At 52.7% G+C, this 22994-nt stretch overlaps 11 protein-coding genes across 11 annotated transcripts; 5 read left to right on the top strand and 6 right to left on the bottom strand.

Moving 5' to 3' along the window:
• Positions 1-1381: 1381 nt before the first annotated feature.
• Positions 1382-2563, top strand: J4E90_009983 (uncharacterized protein; the record flags this gene model as incomplete). The annotated part of the gene is made up of 1 exon (XM_051439500.1): positions 1382-2563. The coding sequence occupies one exon, from the start codon at positions 1382-1384 to the stop codon at positions 2561-2563; it is 1182 nt and encodes a 393-aa protein (XP_051286717.1).
• A 223-nt stretch (positions 2564-2786) lies between these two features.
• Positions 2787-4763, bottom strand: J4E90_009984 (uncharacterized protein; the record flags this gene model as incomplete). Its single annotated transcript, XM_051439501.1, has 1 exon — positions 2787-4763. The coding sequence occupies one exon, from the start codon at positions 4761-4763 to the stop codon at positions 2787-2789; it is 1977 nt and encodes a 658-aa protein (XP_051286718.1).
• Positions 4764-8192: 3429 nt separating this feature from the next.
• J4E90_009985 (uncharacterized protein) lies at positions 8193-8741 on the top strand (the record flags this gene model as incomplete). Its single annotated transcript, XM_051439502.1, has 2 exons — positions 8193-8200; positions 8231-8741. The coding sequence occupies 2 exons, from the start codon at positions 8193-8195 to the stop codon at positions 8739-8741; spliced, it is 519 nt and encodes a 172-aa protein (XP_051286719.1).
• Positions 8742-9616: 875 nt separating this feature from the next.
• Positions 9617-10318, bottom strand: PYR1 (Orotidine 5'-phosphate decarboxylase; the record flags this gene model as incomplete). Its single annotated transcript, XM_051439503.1, has 1 exon — positions 9617-10318. One exon carries the CDS (start codon positions 10316-10318, stop codon positions 9617-9619), a length of 702 nt encoding a protein of 233 aa, XP_051286720.1.
• Positions 10319-10672: 354 nt separating this feature from the next.
• TIM23 (Mitochondrial import inner membrane translocase subunit tim23) lies at positions 10673-11473 on the top strand (the record flags this gene model as incomplete). The annotated part of the gene is made up of 3 exons (XM_051439504.1): positions 10673-10680; positions 10742-11372; positions 11426-11473. 3 exons carry the CDS (start codon positions 10673-10675, stop codon positions 11471-11473), a joined length of 687 nt encoding a protein of 228 aa, XP_051286721.1.
• Positions 11474-12305: 832 nt separating this feature from the next.
• On the bottom strand, positions 12306-13065 carry J4E90_009988 (uncharacterized protein; the record flags this gene model as incomplete). Its single annotated transcript, XM_051439505.1, has 2 exons — positions 12306-12523; positions 12768-13065. The coding sequence occupies 2 exons, from the start codon at positions 13063-13065 to the stop codon at positions 12306-12308; spliced, it is 516 nt and encodes a 171-aa protein (XP_051286722.1).
• An 843-nt stretch (positions 13066-13908) lies between these two features.
• Positions 13909-14963, top strand: TIF35 (translation initiation factor eIF3 subunit g; the record flags this gene model as incomplete). Its single annotated transcript, XM_051439506.1, has 3 exons — positions 13909-13925; positions 14073-14857; positions 14914-14963. The coding sequence occupies 3 exons, from the start codon at positions 13909-13911 to the stop codon at positions 14961-14963; spliced, it is 852 nt and encodes a 283-aa protein (XP_051286723.1).
• A 362-nt stretch (positions 14964-15325) lies between these two features.
• On the bottom strand, positions 15326-16272 carry J4E90_009990 (uncharacterized protein; the record flags this gene model as incomplete). Its single annotated transcript, XM_051439507.1, has 3 exons — positions 15326-15653; positions 15706-16069; positions 16125-16272. 3 exons carry the CDS (start codon positions 16270-16272, stop codon positions 15326-15328), a joined length of 840 nt encoding a protein of 279 aa, XP_051286724.1.
• Positions 16273-17799: 1527 nt separating this feature from the next.
• J4E90_009991 (uncharacterized protein) lies at positions 17800-20950 on the bottom strand (the record flags this gene model as incomplete). The annotated part of the gene is made up of 5 exons (XM_051439508.1): positions 17800-20120; positions 20169-20259; positions 20361-20639; positions 20684-20776; positions 20828-20950. 5 exons carry the CDS (start codon positions 20948-20950, stop codon positions 17800-17802), a joined length of 2907 nt encoding a protein of 968 aa, XP_051286725.1.
• Positions 20951-21333: 383 nt separating this feature from the next.
• J4E90_009992 (uncharacterized protein) lies at positions 21334-21765 on the top strand (the record flags this gene model as incomplete). The annotated part of the gene is made up of 4 exons (XM_051439509.1): positions 21334-21349; positions 21396-21413; positions 21466-21572; positions 21622-21765. 4 exons carry the CDS (start codon positions 21334-21336, stop codon positions 21763-21765), a joined length of 285 nt encoding a protein of 94 aa, XP_051286726.1.
• A 126-nt stretch (positions 21766-21891) lies between these two features.
• On the bottom strand, positions 21892-22684 carry J4E90_009993 (uncharacterized protein; the record flags this gene model as incomplete). The annotated part of the gene is made up of 2 exons (XM_051439510.1): positions 21892-22544; positions 22591-22684. 2 exons carry the CDS (start codon positions 22682-22684, stop codon positions 21892-21894), a joined length of 747 nt encoding a protein of 248 aa, XP_051286727.1.
• Positions 22685-22994: the final 310 nt, after the last annotated feature.

Genomic DNA, 22994 nt, shown 5'->3' on the forward strand with positions numbered 1-22994 from the left:
CCTCGGCGTTCGTGCGACAGACGATCCTGTCTCGTGCGATTGGGGCGCTCGTCGTTTGGCGTTGTCCTCGAGAATGCGACAATAAGCGTTGCCAAGTGGGGGTGGCGCCCGCTAGGTCATGCTTGTCCATCACAAGATGAAGCCTTGGTGGATTGAAGCACGCAGATGTAGACGGCTTCCCCGCGAGCAGCGGAGTCGTGGACCAGAATGCGGCAGTCAGGCCCGCAGTGTCGCCGTGGTGCGCGAAGATAAGCTGCCGAGTCCCGGGATTCCGTTAGGCTGGTTTCCGGTCGATGCAACGCCTACCTCTATGATTCTTCCACGAACAATAAGACATCTCAATAAAGTGTAAGAACATGAGGTTTGTCGCAAAGAAGAGCGCCCAGCAGTGTACTTAAGATGTAGTACTAGGATGATCTTTAGTGCTGACATCCAGGCAGCCATCTTGGCATTCTTCCAAGCTGACTCAGATCTGCAGGCAAGCGCTCTGCATACAAGTCATGCGATATAGCAACGAGCCATCAACATAGCATAGTCCGGTTTCCAAATGGCGCATGTATCCAGGAACCCATTTCTCGGAACGTGTGCTGCAAGGTAGTAATTGCCAATTAAACTCAAGTTCGTCTAGCTTGTCAGCCCACTCTCAAACGCTCTTTTACTCTTCGAAGCATCCATTACGTCTCATTGGAATCAAAGCGCTGTATCAGGCACAATGTCTTCAAATCGAAATGTATCAGCTTTTACAGCAAGGCTCACAGCCTAGATCAATCTTAAGCATGTTGCCAGTACCTTACGAGGAATGATCGAGCTTCCCGAGGTCTTGCGTCGCACCGCGTACACCAGGGAAATCTTTTAAAAGTCGCTTCTCTCCACTGCCACAGCCATAGTAATTCTTACTAGGCATATTAGAGCTGAAAATATCTCCGTCGAGGTGTGAAGTACACTAATCTCCATCAACCTAGCGCAGCCGGATCGTTGATCCAACGCTCTATCATTCTTGTCACTTCGACTTAACTAAGCACTTCCCATCTCGTGATCGGATACAAGAAAAGACATGGTGAGTTCTTCGAGCAGCTACTTGCCATGAAGGATTCTCTGCAGCTGTTTTCCAGCGCAATTCTGGCGGATGGCGATTTGGAGAGGACGCACAAGCATATGACTATTTCACTCAGCTGTCTCAAATCTCGAAGAACGTGTGCGTCATGGGCTAGTAACCTCTACACCATTCACTATGTCTCCAGGCAAGATATACAGATCCACAATGCTCTAGTCGCTTCTCATTCCTGCCTCAAAGTCCGAAACCTTCTCTCAAAACGTATTTTGCGAAAGCCCTCCCACACAGTCTTTCGTCCATCCGGACCTCCTCAACTCCAACACCACCATGTCCTCCACGCACGAGCGATCCATTCCTGGCCTTTCCGCCCTCTCCCCCACCGCAAAACCAGAACAATGCTACAGCGCCCTCTCCTTCTGCCTCCCCACCTCCCTCGCCTTCGCCAAACGCCTAACCTGGGAACAAACCCCATGGATCCCCCACACATTCAACCTTAAATCCGTAAACCCAATCGATGAAGCCGACGCCCATCGCATCGCCACCTACCTGTCCCTCCATGGCCACTCAGTCACGGCTCGAGACGTGCAATGCGCGTTGCTGTTCGGAAGCACAACACCCAGTCAAGACAAGATGACAGAGGGAATGGGATCGTGTCCGCACCTCTTCGTCATCTTTCCCCACGCAAGCATGGTTCCGTGTATCGACACCGAATTCCTCAAAATCTGGCACGATGAGATCGTGAAACCGGCGTTCGACCACGCGTGGAAGGACTCTGGTCTTGCACACGTCTCCGGGTCGTCGCTCGACACACCAACCCGTGTCTTGCCTCCAACAGGCGTCCGCACATCGCGCGACGCGTTTCCAGCATCTGGTTTCCTCGAGCGCCTGCGCAACAGCAAGAGCGGGGCTGTGCGAGATTACTGGCCTAGCTGGACGGATGACTCGTGGTATCTTGGTCTTGAAGGGAAATACACGGGTACACGGACTGCGATATACGAGACAGCCTGGGGTGCTATAAAAGGCATGTTGAAGGACCATCCGCAGTTGTCTTCGTACCAGGATCCCATCTTACTGGCGGTGTCGAGGGGAGTGGTGCATGTGAACCCAAGGTTGAGCACGAAGGACAAGTACAGGTATGTGGCGCAGGAGTGGGATCGGCTTGTTGATTCGCGGTTCGTGAAACAAGGGAGTTTCCAGGTGGTTTTCGAGACGGTTGTGGGGAATACGCCAGAGCCGGACGACTATCTTGAGAAAGAGGAAATGATGAGGGATGAGGAGCTGCTGGATGAAGGGGAAATCAAGAAGATCAGGGAGAAGGAGGAGATGTTGAAGAAAGAGGAGATCTTAGCGATTGAGAAGATGGAGGCGGATGAGCCCGTTGTGACAGTTGAGCCGGTGCAGACGACTTTGGCTGTGGAAGGAACAAGCGAAGGCATCAAGAGGAAGGAAGAGTTCAAAGTACCTACGAGTGACGACGAGTATCGCAATAAGCGGAGGAGGACGGAATAGCCTGGTGCGGCCTCTTTGTCAAAGAAACGCTGCAGCCGAAGAAGTGAACGCGGTCAGAAGAGAAGCGAAAGAGTGAGAACGTAAAATGTAGGTAAAATGTTCATCAAAGCTATCCAAGCTTACCATACAACGCCAGTCAATGCAATACTTCGGCTACGCACTGCCAAAATGCGATAGCGATGATGAGGTGTTTCCTCACTCAAGTCAGGCGATACCAGCGATCCTATTTACGCTGTTCATCGTTCCTAGCCCTAGCCCCAGCATCATCCTCAACCTTCTGCAATCTCGGCTTCGGCCGCCGGAACGGATGTGCCTCAGTGTTGAAAACCCAGTCATCCAAGCTAATCATATCCGGTGTGCTGAAGATGAGGTAGAAATACTTCAATGTCTCCGCCGTCCAGAAACTCTCCATCTTGTTCTCAATGTTGTCGTCGCGCGTGTAGGGTACATCGCCTACACCAGGAACAGATTTGTAGGCCCGGCCTGGAGCTTTCGGCGCTACGAAAGTGACGTCTCGGACTTGTCCGTTGGCATATGGCGTTCGAGTTGCGGCAACGATACTGGTGAACATGTCCCACGCGTCATCGAGATACTGCCGGTCACCAGTGATGCGGTACATGATGAAGACAGACTCGATGGCTTCGGGTCTGAGCAGATACCGCTTGTCGCGGATATTGGTGAAGCCAGGTGGGATCTTGTACTTTTCCACTGCATCGTTGAAACTTTCGACATATTTGCTGCTGTAATGATACAGCGCGCCCTCTTCCCAAGCCGTTTGGTTCCACGGACATGTTTTCCGGGAGTCGCAGGCGACCATATCGAATGTCTCGGGCATGATACCAGTTTGTGTGGCGGCGTAGGCGTATATGCATCCCTTGGTAAGCTTCGCGCCGAGATCCACGTGGTCAGGATCAGAGAACAGGCGACCTGCCAGACCGAACATGCCGCCAATGAAGCACGTAAGATGTTGCATGGTTGGGTCGAGTTTGGCTTCTTCGCCGTGTGTGAAGACATCGCCGCACAGGAGTAGATCTTCTCCGTGGAACTTGTCAGGCACCATGGGGCGGAACAGCATGTATGCGTCAATCATCTCCGCAGAGTCGCGGTACAATTTCTCGTACGCAGGTTCCACCCCGCCCAGCAACGCATGCATCTTGGGGAAGTATTCATACGTGCTGTCAGCAAGCGCGCCGATGGAGAAGAAGCGAGATTGATTGAATTCTTCCTTCGCGGCATTCACCATGGTCGGCCATAGGCCAGGAAGCCTTGTGCTATCCTGCGCACGATCCATCATTATGGTGATTCTCGCAACAGCGTCGTAGTACTTTGGCTCTGATGTAACCTGCGCCAGCCGCGTGAACTCCATGGTTAAGCTGCCGAGACAGGCAAAACAAATGTTGCTCTCGGCGGAGAAGGCCAGCCTGGGTACCTTCTTGACACCCTCCACATTTAGCCAGCCCAGGGGTGTATTATTCGTTGTGTCGAACGCTCGATACAGCATCTCCCCAAGTTGTATCGCCTTCTTAAGCAAGATAGGCTTCCCGCTCATGTCGTATGCGCTCAGCAGGCCGCCGAGGTATCTGATGGTCGTTTCGAAGACGCTCACGGTGGTCAGATTGGTCTTGCCAAAATCTATGGCCGCGACGGCCTCCACGGCCTCTTCAAACTCTTCTTTGAGTCCCATTATCCACAACGTGTCTAACGAATCGACGAGTGTGGCACCCCAGCCGCCGAACGACTCCTCGCCCTCACCAGTAATTGGCTTAAGCTCATCCTGTGCCCACGCAAACTTCTTGTAATTATTCCAGCTATGCCTGAATTCGTCTCGCACGGCGACTCTACGTTGTTCCCTCTGTTTTCTTTGCGCGCTTGTTTCGGGAAAGTCTTCGGACTGGACGCGCGGAAGTTTACGAGGAGCGGTAGTCGGCAGCGGTATGTAGGAGGTGATCGTGTTCACAAAAGGCGCTTCTCGCCAATCATATGATTGCTCGGATTTGATGCGCGCGAGACTCGATCCATCATGCATATACGCTTCGTGCTCTTCGAATGCGACAGCGAGCGCATCGGTGGGCTGCGCGTACAGCCAGTAATACCCGCCGAACGCGACGGCCGAAAGAAGCGCATATATAAGGGTTCGCTTATGTTGTCTCGACATTGGCCGCTGGTATGGCACCCCGCGGGGCACTTTAATCCTACGCATTGTGAGATAAACGCGCAGACCTGTAGTCTCTCATCGAATGTACAATGGGAGAAATGATGTCGTGAGAAGTAAGCAGCCAGCACCAAGTGGGTGGCCTGAATGGGAGGTTATGCGATGTAGTCGGATTAAGGTATCATGCAATGATGGGGGAAATGATGCCGGGTGTGGTGATGCCACCAAAAAGTGTGTTGTTCATGAAACCGCCATGGTGAAGCCGGCGCAAGGACACCTCTCCAGTGTGGAGGGATGTAACGGAAGTGACCCATCTGCCAAGGCAAGACCCATTGCCGATCAAACAGAAAGTACAGGTCGAAGCACTTCCGGTAACCGTAGCGCCAAAAGCGACTATAGCACGTGTCGGCGAAATATATGAAGGTGCGTACAAGCGACGGTGTACTCTTCGCCGTGAAGCGCATGTGTTCAGTTGTGGCGGCGCGCTAGAGACGCGTTGGTGCATACGTGTCCGTGCATCTCCTTGCCCTGCTTGCAGAGCTGTCACCATTGCATTCAATCGACCAAGAGTGTAGATTTCCATGTAAATTCAATTTTCTGCATGCTAATAAGGGCGAAAGAGTTGGCTGCTGATGCCGTTGTGGTGACATGGAGGCGCTCTCTCTAGACGGGCTCTGTGCGTCATGAGCTTGTCCCGAAACGGCTCTTGGGCACGTGACGTCAGCAGAGTGCCCAGGTGTCAAGCCAACGACGATGCACTGATGGTAATTCCACTTCGTTGCCGACACCAAATCCTCCACGTTAAGTACCCTGACACCGGACTCTGTGAACTTGAACCACAACATATCTCTCAAACTAATTGGCCACCCTGGAGTATGCCAGTATCTACTCTGCAACCCCTTCTCCTGTACCATCTCAATCTGGGTCTTCAAGATCTTCTCTTGCTCTGCGCTCAGTTGATTGAATCACATCTTACCGATAGCATCTTTGAGACTGATACTGACGTAATACGAGTTCGTATTGTTGAAGGTAGTGTTACCAGCAGAAAAATCGTCGAGCTGAGATCCCCGTCCCGCAGACTTCACCATCCTTCGTGGAGTGAGCGAACGAGACTTTAGCAACTCCAACAACTAAGAAAAGGTGAGCATAAAATCAAGGGATCTCTAAGTATGTTTGATCTATCTACCCCTCAAGCACTCCAAATGCTCGTCCAGCTTCAAGAAATCCCCGCGATCTTGATACGCCCTGAGGATCCCTGAGTTACGATCGTGTACTTGGCTGACCATGCGGTCAATAGCTTCACTGGTCTGCTCCTCTAGAGTCTTCTCATTTGCCTCTTTCGCCTCTTGACGAATTTCATGAAGACGTTTGAGCCAATACATCCATCTCCACGGGGTGAAACCAGTCGGTGACCGCTTCCCGAAGTCGGATTCAAGGAAGTGTTGCCCCCCCTGCCCGATATGACTGGGACAGTCATTCCATGAGAGTTCAGAGAGTTGGACAAGAACGTGACCAGCCTCTTTGATCCAGGCACATACAGACGGCATGAGCTGCGTCAGATCGAGAGTCGAGATCGTCTGGTGTGAAGAGAGTTCGTCTGGTTGGCCTCCGTCGATGCTGCTTCTTCCTTCAAAGGTAGAGCAGAACAGCAGAAGAGCGATCTGACAGATTCGATCTTTGCTAACGCGAGTCGACGCCAGCTTAGCTAGAAAGGATGCGAGGTTGAGTCGCTGGGCGTTCTTCAAGGCTGCGCAGTTCTCGATCCAGAATGCGGTCATGTCAGTAGCTAGAAAGGGTAATTCTAAAGATGAGTGTACAATGTCAGTGTTTGCCTCACACACAGTTCGTACGGGAATATTACTAACCGTTCCACACCGTTCCATCTACCGTTCGCGCGATGTCGATACCGTAGTGCCCAGTAGCGGGCCTGGTCAACGGCCCCAATCCCTGGATTCGCACGATGTCGAGGACTAAGCGGTCCTGTTCGCGCGTATCGTACGCCGTGTGCACAGCAACTTGGTAATACATGTGCCACGCAGAGTGGATGTGGTGTACAAGAGAGTCGACACCATCTCCTAGGCTGCAGTATCGCTCACTGACAACCCCGGTTCGATTATAGAAGGCTGTTCCGCGGAGTCCGTCAAGTTCCCCACGCGCCACGTCTTCGCGAACCATTAGGACGTCATGAGCCACATTGTCTAGGTGGTTGAGTTCGGGAGGATACTCTGGCGAGGGGCTCAGTAGAGCATCACGGAGGTGATGCATGTCGAGTTCGCGGTTGTGTTTGTGTCGTTCACTGAATGAGTAGAGTACAGAACGAAGGATAATAGAGATAGGAAAGCGCTCTTGGGCATGCCTTTGTACCTCGCCTTCTTGTCACAATTTGGATGCCTAAAAGAAGTCTTCGAAAAGTAAAGATCCTTCTCATCCCAATGTAACAGCGTCACTGCTCCACTGTGTATTGTCTCCGATACGCTGGTCTCTATTGCAGGTGTCTGCCTTGCCTTACCTAGGTAGGGTTTCCAGCGCATGCTGCCCCACATCTGCACTGTGCCGCCAACGGAGAATGGTCTGCGGCCCGCAAGCGCCGCTGTTCTAGTATCCTCGCTAGGCAGTTCTCCGTTGCTAGCGTTTGCGCCTTGGGCGTAGAGTAGCATCGGTGTATGCGCAATGAATGTCTGCACGTTGCTGCCGGTTGAAGTTTGCAATCGGTACGCGGCAAGCGGGTTGCTTGGCATGGGGAAGCAAGGGACACGCGTGTTGAACGTTTTGAGACACGCTAGCGACGCGTCATCCCCTCGCCAACTTTGTGACGCTTGCACTTCCACACCCAAACACTCCCGCGGGGTTGCACAGCACACATAGAGATGTGAACTCTTCGATTACCATTTCGTTGTTTACCAGCTATGGCCCGAGGGACCAAACCGAAGTCTAAGCCAAAGGCGCCCCCTATTCATTCTGCCAATTCCACGCCGGTCCAGCAGGACGATGTCCAGGCCGCGTATCAGAGCCTCGTGGAGTAAGACCACCTACGTAAAGGAAACCGCGGAGACTGACATACGTACAGCATTCGCAGCAAACTCGAGGCCCCAAAGAGGCGTACCGCCAAACAACAAACGAAAATCCTCAGAGAGTGAGTTTCTCTTCTTGTACGAAACTAAAACTGCGTAGATCAACCACTAAGTTCGCTTTCGAGAATGGCCGGCCGCTGTCACGAAATACAGCGAATTATGGAATCTCCAATTCGCCCGTGAGATAGAGACCCGTCTACCGACCGAACTGAGAGAGATGATATACGACTATATGTGGGATAGGAAAACATTGGATGCTCATATAGATTCCATGCAAGACCGTCTCCGCCCTCGGCGCACCGTAAGACCATATTTGCCCTTCATTACCAGAGTACCAGACAAAGTACCAGAGTTGCCGCACTTCATTCAGAGCCGCTTCATGGGTTTGGAAATAGCTCACGAAGTCATGGCGAAGTGGTATGAGCGACTGGAACATTTTACCAGCTATCCTGACGTCGATGGGAATGGCCTAGTTGATTGGATCACCATACCCCTATTGGAACGACTCGTTTGTCACGACATTTGGGACGTTGGACTTATCCCCGCAGATGTGTTGCGGTCACTGTATGTTCGTCTACCGGACAATGCAATAGACGACCCTGCACAGGCCGAGACGCTTGTCAAGGTCCTGATGAGCATCAAGAAGAAGAAAGGTTTCTCTCTCGAGATCGAATTTGTTCAAGAGGAGGTCAAATTAAACTTGTGGGTCCCGTGGATCGAACTCCTGAGACCTGTTGTCCAAGCATATGACCGCGAAGGAGGGTTTTTGCATTTCCAATGGATGCATCCGAATCAGGAATACTGCGAGATAGAGTTTAAGCTCGCCGACGTGCTCAGAGATACGAGTGGAAGTGACAAGTGGAGGCAAGAAGCAAGAGAGTATCTGGACAGTCTGGATGACTTAATTTCCAAAGAGGGCCGCGAGGTAAGTGCTTATTTGACCTCCAGATGCTGACCTATCCATGAGTCCTCGAACCATGCGACCAACCCTTGAAAACGCAAGTCGGTAGCCAATGCTTTACCCGGTATTTTGAGTCCGTTGATCGCATTTTCGGAACGCCATTACCTTTGCGAGAATGAGCCAGATTATGACCCCAAGGATTATGCTCATCCCGCGCTCAACACTCCGCCCGGCTTCTATCCTGATGAATCAGATTATGGCGATAGCGAAGATGGTAGCGAAGATGATAGCGAAGATGATGCTAGTAAAGACGATGCTGGTGAAGACGACCCCAGCGAAGGCGACTAAGCGCAGACGACCCTAGCGAAGACGATTCCAGCGACGAGGAATCCAGGACGAGAAAGCTGGTGGAGGCAGTTCTCGGGAAGAAAAACGTAAGAACGATGATCAACCATCAAAGAGATGAATTTCCCGAAGCAGGCGCGTCAAGTTCAGGCTAGCTGTCCAGCTTGATCTTGTGATGGAGGGCTATTCTGAATAGGACTGTTCGGATTGAGACGTTTGCTCCCTGTCAAATTTCCCGGATTGGATTGAGATATGCATCGAGGTGGCTATGCATCTTGTTCGTTTAGCCAGGAGCGATGATAGAAGATATCCACACTCTTCTGAACGCGTGTATCATTCTGTATCTGTGTCATAGAAGTATAACAATAATCAGCGTTTCATTTTTAATGTAGCATCTCACCCCAATGACACAGCCGTTTGTTGTCATGAGGATCGCCTTACAGTCTCACGGAGTCAAGAAGAACATGTGGACTTGAAATGCTTGCAGCATTGACCGCAAGGCACGCGGGGTATTCTAGCAACCGCCCATTCCCATCTCCCATACTCCCATAATCATAACTTCGTAAACACCCCACCAGATACACCTAATCACTCGCCTTGTACTTCTCACGATACTCATCCAGTCTCTTGAGATCCTCCTCCCCACCCAGACTCCTCAGATACTCCACAACATCGTCCAACGTTAAGATAGCTAGTACAGGAATACCATATTGTTTCCTAACCTCTCCAATCGCACTGGGGCCGGGCTTTCCATCATCATCAGTCGCCGTAGGCATCTTCTCCCGCCTATCGAACGCCACGATAATGCCCACAAGCTCACCCCCCTCCCTCTTAATAATATCAATAGCCTCTCTAATCGCCGTACCAGCCGTAATGACATCATCCACAATAACAATCTTCTTCCCCTTCAGACTCGCACCAACGATGTTGCCGCCCTCACCGTGATCTTTCGCCTCTTTACGGTTGAAACTGTAGCTCTTTTGTCCGTACTTGGCCATGTCCAGATCTGCGAGCTTGTCGACTGAGGCTGCTGCGAGGGGAATGCCCTTGTAGGCTGGGCCGAAGAGAATGTCCCATTGAAACGAAGGGTCCGAGTCGCCGTGGTTCTTGAGTGTGTGTGCGTAGGCTGAGGAGATGGAGCGGAGGAGGTCGGCGCGGTGGAAGAGACCCGCATTGAAGAAGTAGGGTGATATGCGCTTGGACTTGAGGGTGAAGGTGCCGAATTTCAATGCGCCGGCTGAGACGCAGTCTTTGAGGAAGTTTTGCTTGTATTCGGGGAGCGCCATGGTTGGGATTGTTGTTGTTTGTCGTTATCCCGAAGTGGGTGAGGCTGTCTAAACTTTTCTTTCCGATCTCGTTCCTTTCCGAGCTCGGAAGCAGGGAGGCTTCGAGAAGGTGGGCCGTGCACTGAGACCGTCATTGCCCAAGTTGCTTCGCCAGAACTTTTCGTGAGCATCACGAACGCCGCCCCACGCTATCCCATACCCGCGCATCTACCACCTGCCTCTTTTCTGCTGTTTCTCCTAGCTGCGTCGGTCTGATAGAGGTTTTTCGGGCGTCTGGGGGATTTTGTTCGTGCGGCTGTTGACAATCAGGCGCAACATTTCTTTACGCCGCCATCACAACCTGACATCTTCAACATGACCATGTATGTATAAACTCTAGTATCCAGCGCCTTTTCAGTCACATCAATGCTAATCCAATGCTAGCTGGGACTCCATAACCGGACGCAAGTCCAAGGAGACCGCACCCGCGCCCGCCTCGCCCCAAAATGCCGACTTCGTAAAAGAAGACAGCTTCCAACCCACACCCTTCGACCCCAACACGGCCATCCAAAACCCCTCAGAATTCCTGCTCGACCCCTCACAACTGCATCCCCTCGCCGGCCTCAATCAAGACACACTCGACTACCTAAACCTCGAAGACAGCGTCCTCTCGGACCTGCCCGGCGCACAATCCGCTCTGCCCTCACGCGGCTGGTCCGACGACTTATGTTACGGCACGGGCGTGTCGTATCTGACGGCGCTGACGATAGGAGGAGCGTGGGGACTAGCCGAGGGCCTGCAGAAGAATCCACCCAGCATGCCCCCGCGGTTGCGCATCAACGGCGTGCTCAATGCGATAACACGGCGAGGGCCTTTTCTGGGAAACAGCGCGGGTGTGATTGCTATGGTGTATAATGGTATGAACAGCACGATTGGGTACTACCGCGGCAAGCACGATATGAGCAACAGCGTCGTGGCGGGCGCATTGAGCGGCGCGCTGTTCAAGAGCACAAGAGGGACGAGGCAGATGGCTATTAGCTCGGGTATCTGCGCGACTGTAGCGGGAGGATGGGCGGTACGTTCAATCAGTTCTTGGTACTGCTATGACGAAAACTAACAGCCCACCAGATAACACGAAAAGTCTTCTTCGAGCCCGACCTAAAACAAGTCGACTAAAGCAAAGATAAAAGGAATTGCGCACAGCAAATACATACCATTCTACCGCTACCCTGACGAGCCCCAATCGCGAAACCAGGCGCAGCAATCTTTTTTCTCACCTTCTACTGCAGTTCGACGTTTGTCCCGCATTTACACGAAGTCGATCTTAGCGCATGACCCTCCTCCTCACCACTCTGCGGGCCCTGCCCAACTTGTACAATAAAGCTGGCGTTCATGATACGGGAGGATAAAGATCCTTTTTTACGAGGGTCTCTTAGAAAAAGGTCTAGGTGTTGGCTGGGTTGGATTTGGAACAGCGGCCCGACCCTTCTTGTCGGACGATCTGGGCTGTTGTGCTGTGTACGTGTATATGTGTATGTAGAGATGAAGTGATGGAATGGAGAATCAAGTTAATGACATGTTCAATCAAGCATAATCAGCATGCTTTGCAGATCTCCTACCTTCTAAAGTCTACCTTTCTCAATCATCAACCTCGATCCCATTCTCCTCAGCATACCGCTTCCAGTCATAAACCGGCTGCATCCACATCTTCCTCGTAACACTAACCCGGCGTTTCCTCGCAACACCCACACCAACCTGCCTCATCACAACATCAGGTCCCCAGTCCAACTCGATCAACTCACCACCCTGACCCCTTACACAAAGTTCAAGACACCTAGCACACCAGCTCGGCACACCCCTCACCCTCACACACTCAACAACCACACCGGGAAAAAGTCCCACGAGCGGTTCAAGCGCGAACATAAAATGCGGCACATAAGGATTCGTCTCGGGAGCTCGCTTCATGAACCCAGCCATGTCCATCGCACCCAGATACCCAAGACGTCCATCATCCGCATCCTTCCAACTCGACTTCCTTGACATCCACGAGATCAAGACTATCGACCGCCACACTGATCTCGAGTTTCTTCAACAGAGACTTTTGATCCTTGTCCTCGGCGTGAAGAGTGAGTTGTGTGACGATCTGCTGTAAGCGCGCTCGGAGCCGATTACACGGCGCGGCCGTGCTGTCCCCCGAACGGATGTTCAGGATGATGCGGAGGTTTCCTATATCACGCAGTGTGTGTACGTTGAGGCGGCGGGGATGCAGTTTGAAAGGACCGAAGTGCAGTTCGGAGGTGTATTGTCTAGAGGTGACGACGAGGGTGATTTCGTTGGTGTGGAGGAAGAGGGCTTGTGGGTGTTGTTGTTAGTGGAAAGACGATTGGACTTTGTGGGATGGGTTGGAGGATGAAGGAAGGAGAGTTCGTGTTTTGACTCTGGGGCCCCCATTCATGGATTCGTAGCTTACCTTTCGCTTCTTGTGCCAGGGTCTTCACGCGTATCAAAGCGGCATAGTCGGATAGCCTGTCGCTGATGTGCTGGCTACCGTTCGTTTCTCTTTCATGATGGTTCTCCCAAGGAAGCACAGCGCCTATTGGTCGCGTCTCGATGATCCATTTCGGTTTATAGTTGGGTTCTTCGGGATATGGGCCCCATCTAAACTTTATGCTCTGGGATTGAGGAAGTACGTAGGTGAGGACGTGTCTCTGTAACTCTAAGGGTAGACGCTCAAAAGGAAAGGTTTCAGCATGTTCTGCTTCGTTCATGATGTTGTGCTTAGTGGATATGCTGCTCAAGTGGTTGTTGATGCATTCAACGTTGTAGACTTCTATAGACATGTCGCTGGGCCGCTGAGGCTTGCTATACGCTGGACAGCAATCAGGATGGAGTATCAAGCGCCCAGCACGCTCGCATTCGCACACACTTCCCCAGTCATCTCGCTCTAATATCCTTACCGCTCAATAGTATGAATGTAAAGTTACACAGGCTTACAACAGTCAGTAGAGACATCCTACTATTGCCTCTAGCCAAATAGATCAGATCTATAGCTACCGGGGTAGCATGCTATTTGCGATGGAGTGGAAGCCGTAATGACTTCGAATTCACATGCTGTTTGCTTGAGTATGGTTTCACTAATGCGACCTGCCCGAGCTACTGCTGTGACTCATGAGTGTACCAGAAACTGGAATGCAGATCTACCAACGTAATTTGAATGACTGTGACTGTTGCTAGTATACTCTACCTAAGCATGAACAGTGACTCAGTTCATGACTGACTCCTGATGTCGCAATACCTAGGTAGACATGAAGCTGCGCAAATACCTAGGTAACTTAAAGATGACTCACCAACCTATAAGAGGTGCAGCCAACTATGTAATCGAAGAGACAGTGACTATAGGATGCAACGAAGCCTTTTGAGCGTACCATGGTTGGACGAAGCTGGTGAAAGGGAGTGATGAGTCGCAACACCTATTAGCGCGAAATCTTGGCGGCGCACCGCACACATTGAATTGCCCCACCGGCCGCCGCCACTTCTCACTTTCTGTATCATAAGGGACCCCGACTACCTACCGCCCCGACACCCCCGACAACACAACCACAACCGCAAATATGTCCAAAACAGCAGGGTGAGTTTATGCGCACCTTTTTCGGCCTTTCTATGCCTACCGTCCTTCCATGTCGCCCCTACGTCGCTGCAAGCCGCATATGAAGCCACGAGCTTCTGCGTACATCTCTCCGGGTTCTAGAGCATCAGGCTGACAATACCACTACAGCCGCACCGACTGGGCGGAAGAAGAAGACGAGGAGTCCTCCCTCACCTCCCTCCCACCCCAACAAGTCATCAAGAACAAAGACGGCACCGAAACCGTAATCTCCTACCGCATCGGCGAAGACGGCAAGAAATACAAGACAACACGGCGTATCAAGAAGACCGTCGTAAAGCAAATCGTAAACCCCCGCGTCGCCGAACGAAAGCAATGGGCGAAATTCGGACAAGAAAAGGGCAAGCCCGCCGGCCCACAAACAGACACCGTCTCCGTCGCCGAAAACATCGCCTTCCGCCCCGTCTCCAACTGGAAAGCCAGCAATGAAGATAAGGGCGACGAAGCGAAGAAGAAGGCGGAGCTCAAGAACGCAAAGATCAAGTGCCGTATTTGCCAGGGAGACCATTTCACCACAAAATGTCCCTTCAAGGACACCATGGCCCCCGAAGGCGATGTCGCCCCCGCGGAAATGCCAGACGATGCGCCCGGCGGTGCAGGAGGCAGTCTGGGCACCGGCTCTGGCGGCTACGTTCCTCCTCATCTGCGTGGCCGTGCTGGCGCAGGCGAGAAGATGGGCGGCAAATTCGACCGCGACGATAGCGCTACTCTGCGTGTTACCAACGTGTCTGAGTTCGCCGAAGAGCAAGATCTGCGCGACATGTTCTCCAAGTACGGACATGTTACTCGTGTTTTCCTTGCCAAGGACAGGGAGACGGGTCGCGCCAAGGGCTTTGCGTTTGTTAGTTATGCGGATCGGTCGGATGCCGCGAAGGCGTGTGAGAAGATGGATGGATGTAAGTTTTTGGATAAGCCTGTGGTTTTGGGTGTTGTTGCTAACTTTTGTGATCAGTCGGTTTCGGACATCTTATTCTCCGCGTGGAGTTCGCTAAGAAGGCTTAAGTGCACGGGAAGGACATTTGTGATGGCGATATGATCATTGCAATTTGGCGTTCGGGGGTGGTTTCACGGGCTATGATATCTGTAGATATGGGTCTCTCCGTGCTGGACGATAGCTATCGTTTGTGAATGCAAACGAAGCTGCTTCTCATGAATATCAACGATAGAGTGCTCGCTTTGAACTCGGATTCACACATCGCCCATCATCAGTGCACCATTACGCGGAGTTCAAAACACTAGCATTCGCGTAATAAGAATAACTCTAACCAACAAGTCCAACTATCCTCCAGCAATTCAAGGGTACGCAGCATCCATCACATCATCTCTCTGACCCCGACCAGCCGATGACTCAAGACCCGACTCTTCTATCCTTCAGAGCCCAGATTCCATTGCACCCTGCCTCTTCCAGGACCCTGGAACTGGCCGATTGGCACCGGCTTAGGCTGCTGAATAATATCGCTGTTAGTCCTAGGGATCGTTTGGACGACTGGCTTGGGAGTGTTGGCCGTGGTGTGAAAGACCGTGTCACTGCTGCCTCTAGGGAGCTTGGGCTTTTGGATGTGGTGAGGTGACCAGGGCGTGTTGAAGTCGTTGACGAAGGGGGTTTGGGCAGGTATCGACTGGGCGGGCGGTGAGAACTGAGGTGACTGCTGTATTAGTTGTGGTGAGCCTTGCGCGTAGTCGATGAGGAGGCTAGGTTTTGTGAGTATACAAGGGCCGGAGATCGTAAGAAGGGCGATCTTACTCCTGTGGTTGAGCACTGCCCCTTCGACTTGGCTGCACACTGCTCGCCACACTGCCTCCACCCGCTACACTGCCCGGCGCACTCCCGTACATCGCTGCATGATGTGACTGTGGCGTGGCGGGCAACCATCCACTACTCGTGATGCCCTCGGCGTCCATGAGTCGCTGGAGCAGATCTTCGGTGATGACGAGCAAGTGTTCCATGGCACCGAGACGTGAGTCCTCTTTCGCAGAGCAGCAGTGCACGTACGATCTACTCGAAGGATTGTGCTCGACGATGCAAGCTCCAATTTTTCTTGAGGAAGTCGGAGCGAAACTGATCACGTCTAGACAACGATTCGGTCCATATATCGCGCGCGCGTTCGCTAGTATAGATCAGTCGCCCGCGATAAAGAGCACGGAGCTAAATAAGGTACATACCGAGTACTCTTGTCCGCGTGCTTTCCAGAGAGTCCTCCGAGTCTTTGTCCTCCATGCGATGCAGAATCTGGCTCGCCGTTCGTTCCAGCGCCAGGCTCTCGTAGCTGCCGCTCTTGCCGTGCTTCATTTCTTTGAGAGTCTCGATCATAGCGGTCAGCCGTCAATACCCGAGAGAGGCTCGACTTCTTGGATTTGTTTGACTGTCCCGATGAAGATGCGGTAGAGTCACCCGTGTCTGCGCGCCTGATAGGTCCGAACTTGTCGAACGTCGTCAGTTCTCTGGCGAGGTTCTTGAGGGAAGATGTTCGAGTGAGATCTGAATTCGAGTTTGTTCGACTCAGGGCTGGTGAAGTTCCAGCTGATCTTGAACCGTCAAGTTGGCGGGTACCCCTGCGCTTTTCGAGCCGAAGTTGATGGAGTCTCTCTTCCTGATGTGCGGCTTCTTTTGTACGCTGCTCCTGTCTAGCAAGATAGACGTCCCGAACGCTGGTATATCGGTCTAGACGATGAGGATTCTTGCTATGATATGGGTTAAGCTGAGGTCCTAGTGCAATTCTCTCCGCAAGGGTTGGGGGAAGAGCTGGCTGCGAGTGTCTCCTTGACCGGCTTGAAGTTTGGGTAGAAGTTTGAGATGCGCTCGACGTGCTTGATCTGATCGAGATGGGTCTAGTGCCGGATCCTGTGGAGTTAGCTCTCGCTAGGCCGGGTCGCCCGTATGGGGGATCCAGGATGGTCGTTTCTTGTATGGTTGCGAGCTTTAGGCTCTGCCGATATTGTTCTTGCCAATACCAGGCTGGAGGTGCGCAGGAACCGCAGGTAAATGGGAACGTTGTTACGTTCGCGAATCGGCCCTGCTGAAGTCTGCTGTCAACTCTGATCTCACGACCTTCACCATGAAACTTGGCGCGCACCTAACGTGGAGTGGTCACCTTCGGTGCCGACGAACTTCAGATGAAGATACAGATCTGTAACGGTATATGGAAGAAGCGGAGAAGGTCGAGCTAGCGTGTGCCGGGTGGTAACAGGTGTTCAAGGTAGTGTTGCTGGCGGTGGGCCAAAGGATGAGATGGACACTGAGGTGATAGGTGCTCAGAGAGGATGCTGTTCGATAGCCGAAAGGCTGTGCCTAGGTATTGGTAAGCGCTCAGCAATAGACCAAATTGTGAGTGACGAGGAAGTTGGTATGACGAAGTTGTTGTTTGTTGGGGCCACGATAGGTCGTCGCTGCCATCCGATCGACGTCTTGCACACTCATTTTTAGCCAAGAAGGAGCGCTGCCCGACGTCACTCGAAGTGCAGGAGCGAACGTCAAACTACTGCAATCACGTCATATGGCCAAGAGTAGCCAACCGGCGACGACGAAACGATGTGAAGTATAGAAGTAAACGGTATCTAAGCAGATCTGAACAATAACCCCCACTCTGTTCCACCGATGGTATCCTGTCCTTCCGTGTCCCGATCTTCCATGCAAATGCCCACACACTAACGCTTCAAGTACAATTATGCTATTCGATACACACTACACCACGCACCCAAACACACCACCACTATGTTACTGAAACCGGGAGGCGTTAGACTGAACCGTGTGGAGAAGAAGCGCAGAACGTGTGAGTGGCTCTGTAGGCTTCCGCGCGTCCACGTTCTGGAACAGAATTCGTGCTTCGGCATCCAGCATCTAACCAGAGAACCTGAACCGCGAAGCTTCCAGTCTACCGAGGCCTTCGCGGGGCGCAACGTTCCGGCGTCGGTAACTAGTGGTGAAGTCTTGTAGGATAGTCCTTATCATCCTGACATCGCCAGTCTGGATACGTTGTCGAATGTTATTTAGGAATCGCTCGCTTTCTTGAGGTGTGATACTGCCTTGGGGTAACATGCCAACGGTACTAGCTACCCACTGAGCGACCTGCTCAGGCATAAGCTCGAACAGGTCGAGGAGCACGCCAGAAGAGTCCGCGAAGCAGCCCTCAGGGAAGCTGTACATCATGCCAGTCATGATGCGCTGGACTAGTTGAACGCCAGCACCCATAACAAGTTGCTTGACGCGGTTCCGCAGTTGCTCGGGCACTTCGTGACGCGTGTTGTCAAAGCTAGATGAGGGCGACGAGTTGCGACCGTATCCAAGCAAGTCGCGTAGGAAGTGCAGCACTGCAATGATGGGATCCTCCTTGAGCAGTGTCAGGGAACTGCAAGCTGCAAGAAGAACAGTGTCCATAAGTGGCGACATGATCGATTCTGAGGGAAAGTAGAGTGCCATGTCGGCGGCAAGGCGGAAGTAGTCCTCAATGAGGTCAGGAAGCTCCTCTGGGGGCAGGTCGCTCAGTATCCGTAGGAAGGTCTTCGCTTGCTGCTCGTAGAACTGGTAGACGTCGTTTGCTAGGCTTGGGTCGACATCGTCTACACCCTGCGAAAACTCTCGTACTATCGACGCCGTCGCCCACAGGAAGCAACCCTGCCTTGACTTGTCGAAGCCCTCAATCAGCTTAGTCGCGAGATCTGGTAGGAGCGGACGCATGGCTGTACGGTAGGAGAGCACCATGTATCGCCAGCATCGACAGACACGTTCGAGGATGGGTATGCTTGCGTTAAAGTGCGTGATCATATTAGCGAGAGTAGGGAAAATCTCTTGGCAGTACTTGACAGCGGGATGTTCTTGACCAGCTGGAATCTCTGGCCTGACCATCTCGAAGAAGATGGTCAACAGATTGATCTTGTCGGCGATGAGCTTTTGGTCCGCCTCATCCTTTGCTTGTCGCGCAACTTCGATTAGGTGAGCCATGACTGGGTCGAGGTAGAGCTTGAGTGTTGCTAGAAGCTGGTCGTTGGGTACCCTAGCGACCACTGACGCAACACCTTCTGTAATCTCTTCCTGACTGCTGATCGGTAACTTGTTGAGGTTCTTCGCATAGAACTGTTGAAGCGGGCCGACAAAGTTGACCAACAGGCTCGCGCAGTCGTTGCAAAAGAATTTGAATGATAGAGCAGCGGCTCGGATCACGTCCTTGGCGGAATGATCGAAGGCTGCCATGATGTAATCCAGTTGTAACTGAAGCGTATCGGGGTGCTGTGCGGTCCACTCGGTGTATCTTCCCAGAGCCATGACAGCCTGGAAGCGTAGCTTGTGGTGGTCGGGTATGCCTGCGATGAGGGGGATTAGGCGAGGTAGCATTATGTTCTCGTCCGGAGGAACCATGCGACCCATAGCCCTAACAGCGAACAAAGGCGCTTCCAGCTTCTGCCACTCGGGCACGCTGTTTGCACTGGCTTGAGCGCCATATGTTTGTACCCATTGTTGCATGAGGTCGTAGGGCTTTTGAAGACACTCGACGACGCCCATAACCTCGCAGCAATCCTTCAGCACATCGCCCATCTGATGACGGAACTCGCGGAACTTTTCTTCCTGGTCGCGATCGCCCTCGAACAGATCCTTCTCGTCGCCAGACTCCGGCTTGGGGAACTCCAGGTGACCAATCATGATGTCTACCAACTTAGAGTAGATATCCATGCACTGGTTGCGCGCTTCGGCATATTTGTCGATGGTGAGATACTGCTTAAGATCATACCAGAACTTGAACGTGTGAGATATGGCATCCCTCTCTTTGTCCAATGCAGCTGTCGCAAGTATGGCTTGTACTAAAGCGCGGAAGTCGGTCGGCAGGCGAGCGATGAGAATGACCCACGATTCTCCAGCTTCGGCGAATATCCTGGCGATGCCCTTGAACTTTTCCGTATCCTCCTCTTGAGCTGCCTCGGCGAGCTTGGTTTGGAGGTTGATGACCTGCGGGTAGAGGACCATTATCGACTGGAGGGTCTCATCGACATCCCTGGTCTCCGCGATCAAGGCGCTCAGACACTCAACAGCGGCCTCGAATGGATCATCCAGGGACAGATCCTCGACGATGATCTTGAGAAGGGGAGAGTTTATGATGGCATCCAGTGGTATCTCGCGTATCCAGGAAGTGATGCAGTTTAGTAACTGTGGGTTTTGTGCGGCAGCGGCTGTTCAAAGTCAGTGGAAGTGGATTGAAAGAACGGCTGTAGACGTACGGGAAGATGTGCCATATCGTATGAGAAGCTCCAGGGCTTGTTGGGCGTTGTCGTCGATCAACTCGGCCGTCCTCATAGTCAACTCGTGTTCCTGACCACCACATATTAGACTACAACTCTACTATCATATGTCGACGCCGCGGGGAATAGTTGCCGTGGGCTGATGACGGGGCGCGGCTCGTTCGGACGTACTGTAAGAGCGATCTTGCGTCCATGCGTGACTTCTTCGGGGAGAACGCGGAGGAAGTCCAAGACGCAAGGGAGCGTTGCTGGATCTGAGCCGAGGGCGTTGACCACGTCTTTGAGGACATCCTTCCACTCGGTCATCTGTATGGCCAGATTCGCCAGGCACACGCATAGCTGCAGACGTATGGGCTTAGGTCCGGCGTGGAATGTCGCCAGATTCCGCATGATGGATGCTCGGAGCTCTGGCAGCTGTGCGCGAGGCACTTGGTGGAGGTCGTATACGATCTGACATGTTAGAACAGCCCAAGTACGGAGTAGTGACGACTCACCTTTCCCTTGAGTGTGGTAGCAGCAAAAAGCTTGGCAGCGGCATCTGCTGAGTTTGCCTCTAGCATAGCCAGTGTGGTTGTCCATGCCTCTTCCTGTCACATATCAGCCCCTCATGCTCCTGAACGCGTGCCCATGCTACGTACCGACTTCTGGAACTGCTCCAGAAACTGATGTGCCTGCTCTTTCTGCGCGCGATCCGCCTGCGACGACATGGTGTTGTGCGCCGCCAGCACAGGGTCGAAGACCTGCTGTCCGTTGGCAGCCATGGTGAGGGAATTGGGCGTGGTAGTGGGGGGACGGATGCGGATACTGCTCGGAGCAAGGCGGTGGGGCGTGGATTATATTGCGCGCATCAACTGACTTATTACCAGGGTGCAGCGGAAGGAAGGTGCAAGCGGAGAGGAGGCAGGCAGGGCGGCAGTTGTTGTGGTGGTGGTGAGTTTGTTCGGGGACGGGAAGTTGCGTTCGGTCGCATAGTCAAAGCAGCACGAAGATCCCCACGTTGGTGCCAAGGCGTTTGTGACCGCTCAGGTCGCGCCAGAAATGTTCCTGCAACCACAGCTCTCCTCCGAGCCTCTCCCCACATTGCGCCCCGACTCCGCCCTTACGACTACGAGAACTACCGGAGACGCGCATTTAAATCTTCACAATGACTGGACGTGGTGGTCAGTATATCTGCGCTGTTTGAAGACGACTAGCTAACTTGTGCAGGCCGCGGTGGAGGAAAGGGTACGACAGCTCCCACATGCATGCGCCGCGACAGCAGCTAATAACTCTGCAGTTCTCCTTCCTCCTATCAACTTCATCTTCAAGCTCCTGCAATCACGGGCGACCATCTCGGTATGGCTGTACGAGAACCTGGGCATGCGCATTGAGGGAAAGCTGAGGGTACGACTGCCTAACTACCTCAATATGACTGCTGCTAATAGTTGTGTAGGGTTTCGACGAATTCATGAACCTCGTTATCGACGACGCCATCGAAGTCACGCTCGCGAAGAAGGACACACCAGAGGAGAGGCGCAACGTCGGTCAGATCCTGTTGAAGGGCGACAACATCTCTCTCATCCAGCAACTCCAATAAGCGCGAACGCCAACTCACCCCGCACAGTCGCAAAGACACATAATGGACACGGCGCATACGCCAGGCTGGGAGGAAGACAAGGCCATGTAGTGCGGACGATCTCATGCAAAAGTTTGTGGGACGATATCAAGGCTCCACGCGACGGAGCTCGCCATCACCAGTGATCAAGGCGTCCAGGCGGAAATCGGAGGCGTCCATGGGAACCGACTCGTTTGGTGGCAGGAACTGCTCTGTTAACGAGAGGCCAACTTCAACTTGGTTAGTTAGCCCTCCAAATACACAATACCAGTAGTTCTTACCGCGAAAAGGCATGCGCGATACCTGGTGACAGCGCGTCAAGAAATAGTCGTAGAAACCTTTGCCGTGGCCCAGCCGGCCGAACTGCGAGTCGAAAGCCATACCCGGCATGACGATCAGATCAAGGCCGGCACTCAGACCATTAGTCTCTCCATTCGTGATGCCGGTTCCACCAAAGCAGTTCGCACGTGACGATATGGAGTCTTTGCTCGGTGTTGGAATACCCCATTTGTCGGCTTCCAAAGATTCAAAGTCTTTCATCGACTGCAGCTCTACCATGTCCATAATGGACTTTGGCTGGCCATCTTTGGGTGCGTCCAATTTATACGTGTAGGGAATGAAAACCTTCTTGCCCTCATCAAACGCATTGCGCACAATCTCGCTCGTGGATATCTCACCGCCCGGCATCGACAGGTAGACGCTTATTCTGCGCGCCGCCTTATACTCGGGCATGGACAGTAGGGTTTTGGTTGCATTAGATGCTTGGGAGCATCAGTAGACGCAGCAACAAGACAATGCATGACGTACTTTGCGTGGCAGCAACCGCGTCGGGTATACCTTTCAAGACATCCCTAATCTTGGATCGCAATTCCTTCTTGACAGCTGCTAGTGATGCGGCCATAGCGTCTTTTGATTGCAAGCGTAACGGCGTTCCAAGTGTACAAAGATAGCGCCGGTACTCCGGATGTCGAATCTGGTGTTGTGGTACTGAGATGGGATGTAGCAGAGAGCAATAGATGTCCTGATCGCATCGGCAAATATATAGGGAGTCGTCGCAAAGCAAAGAAGGACCCAAACAGCTAAAAGATCCGCTGCGGGTGCGGGCGATGATGTCGGGCTTGCCCACCGGAGGCCGGTGATGATCTGCAAGTAGCCGCGTGATCCCTGTCGATTGGACCCAAGCCAGGAGGCGGCGACACTCAAACATTCCC

Source organism: Alternaria incomplexa (genome assembly GCF_024043165.1).
Source record: "Alternaria incomplexa strain BMP 0042 chromosome Unknown scaffold_18, whole genome shotgun sequence".
Classification (NCBI taxonomy): domain Eukaryota; kingdom Fungi; phylum Ascomycota; class Dothideomycetes; order Pleosporales; family Pleosporaceae; genus Alternaria; species Alternaria incomplexa.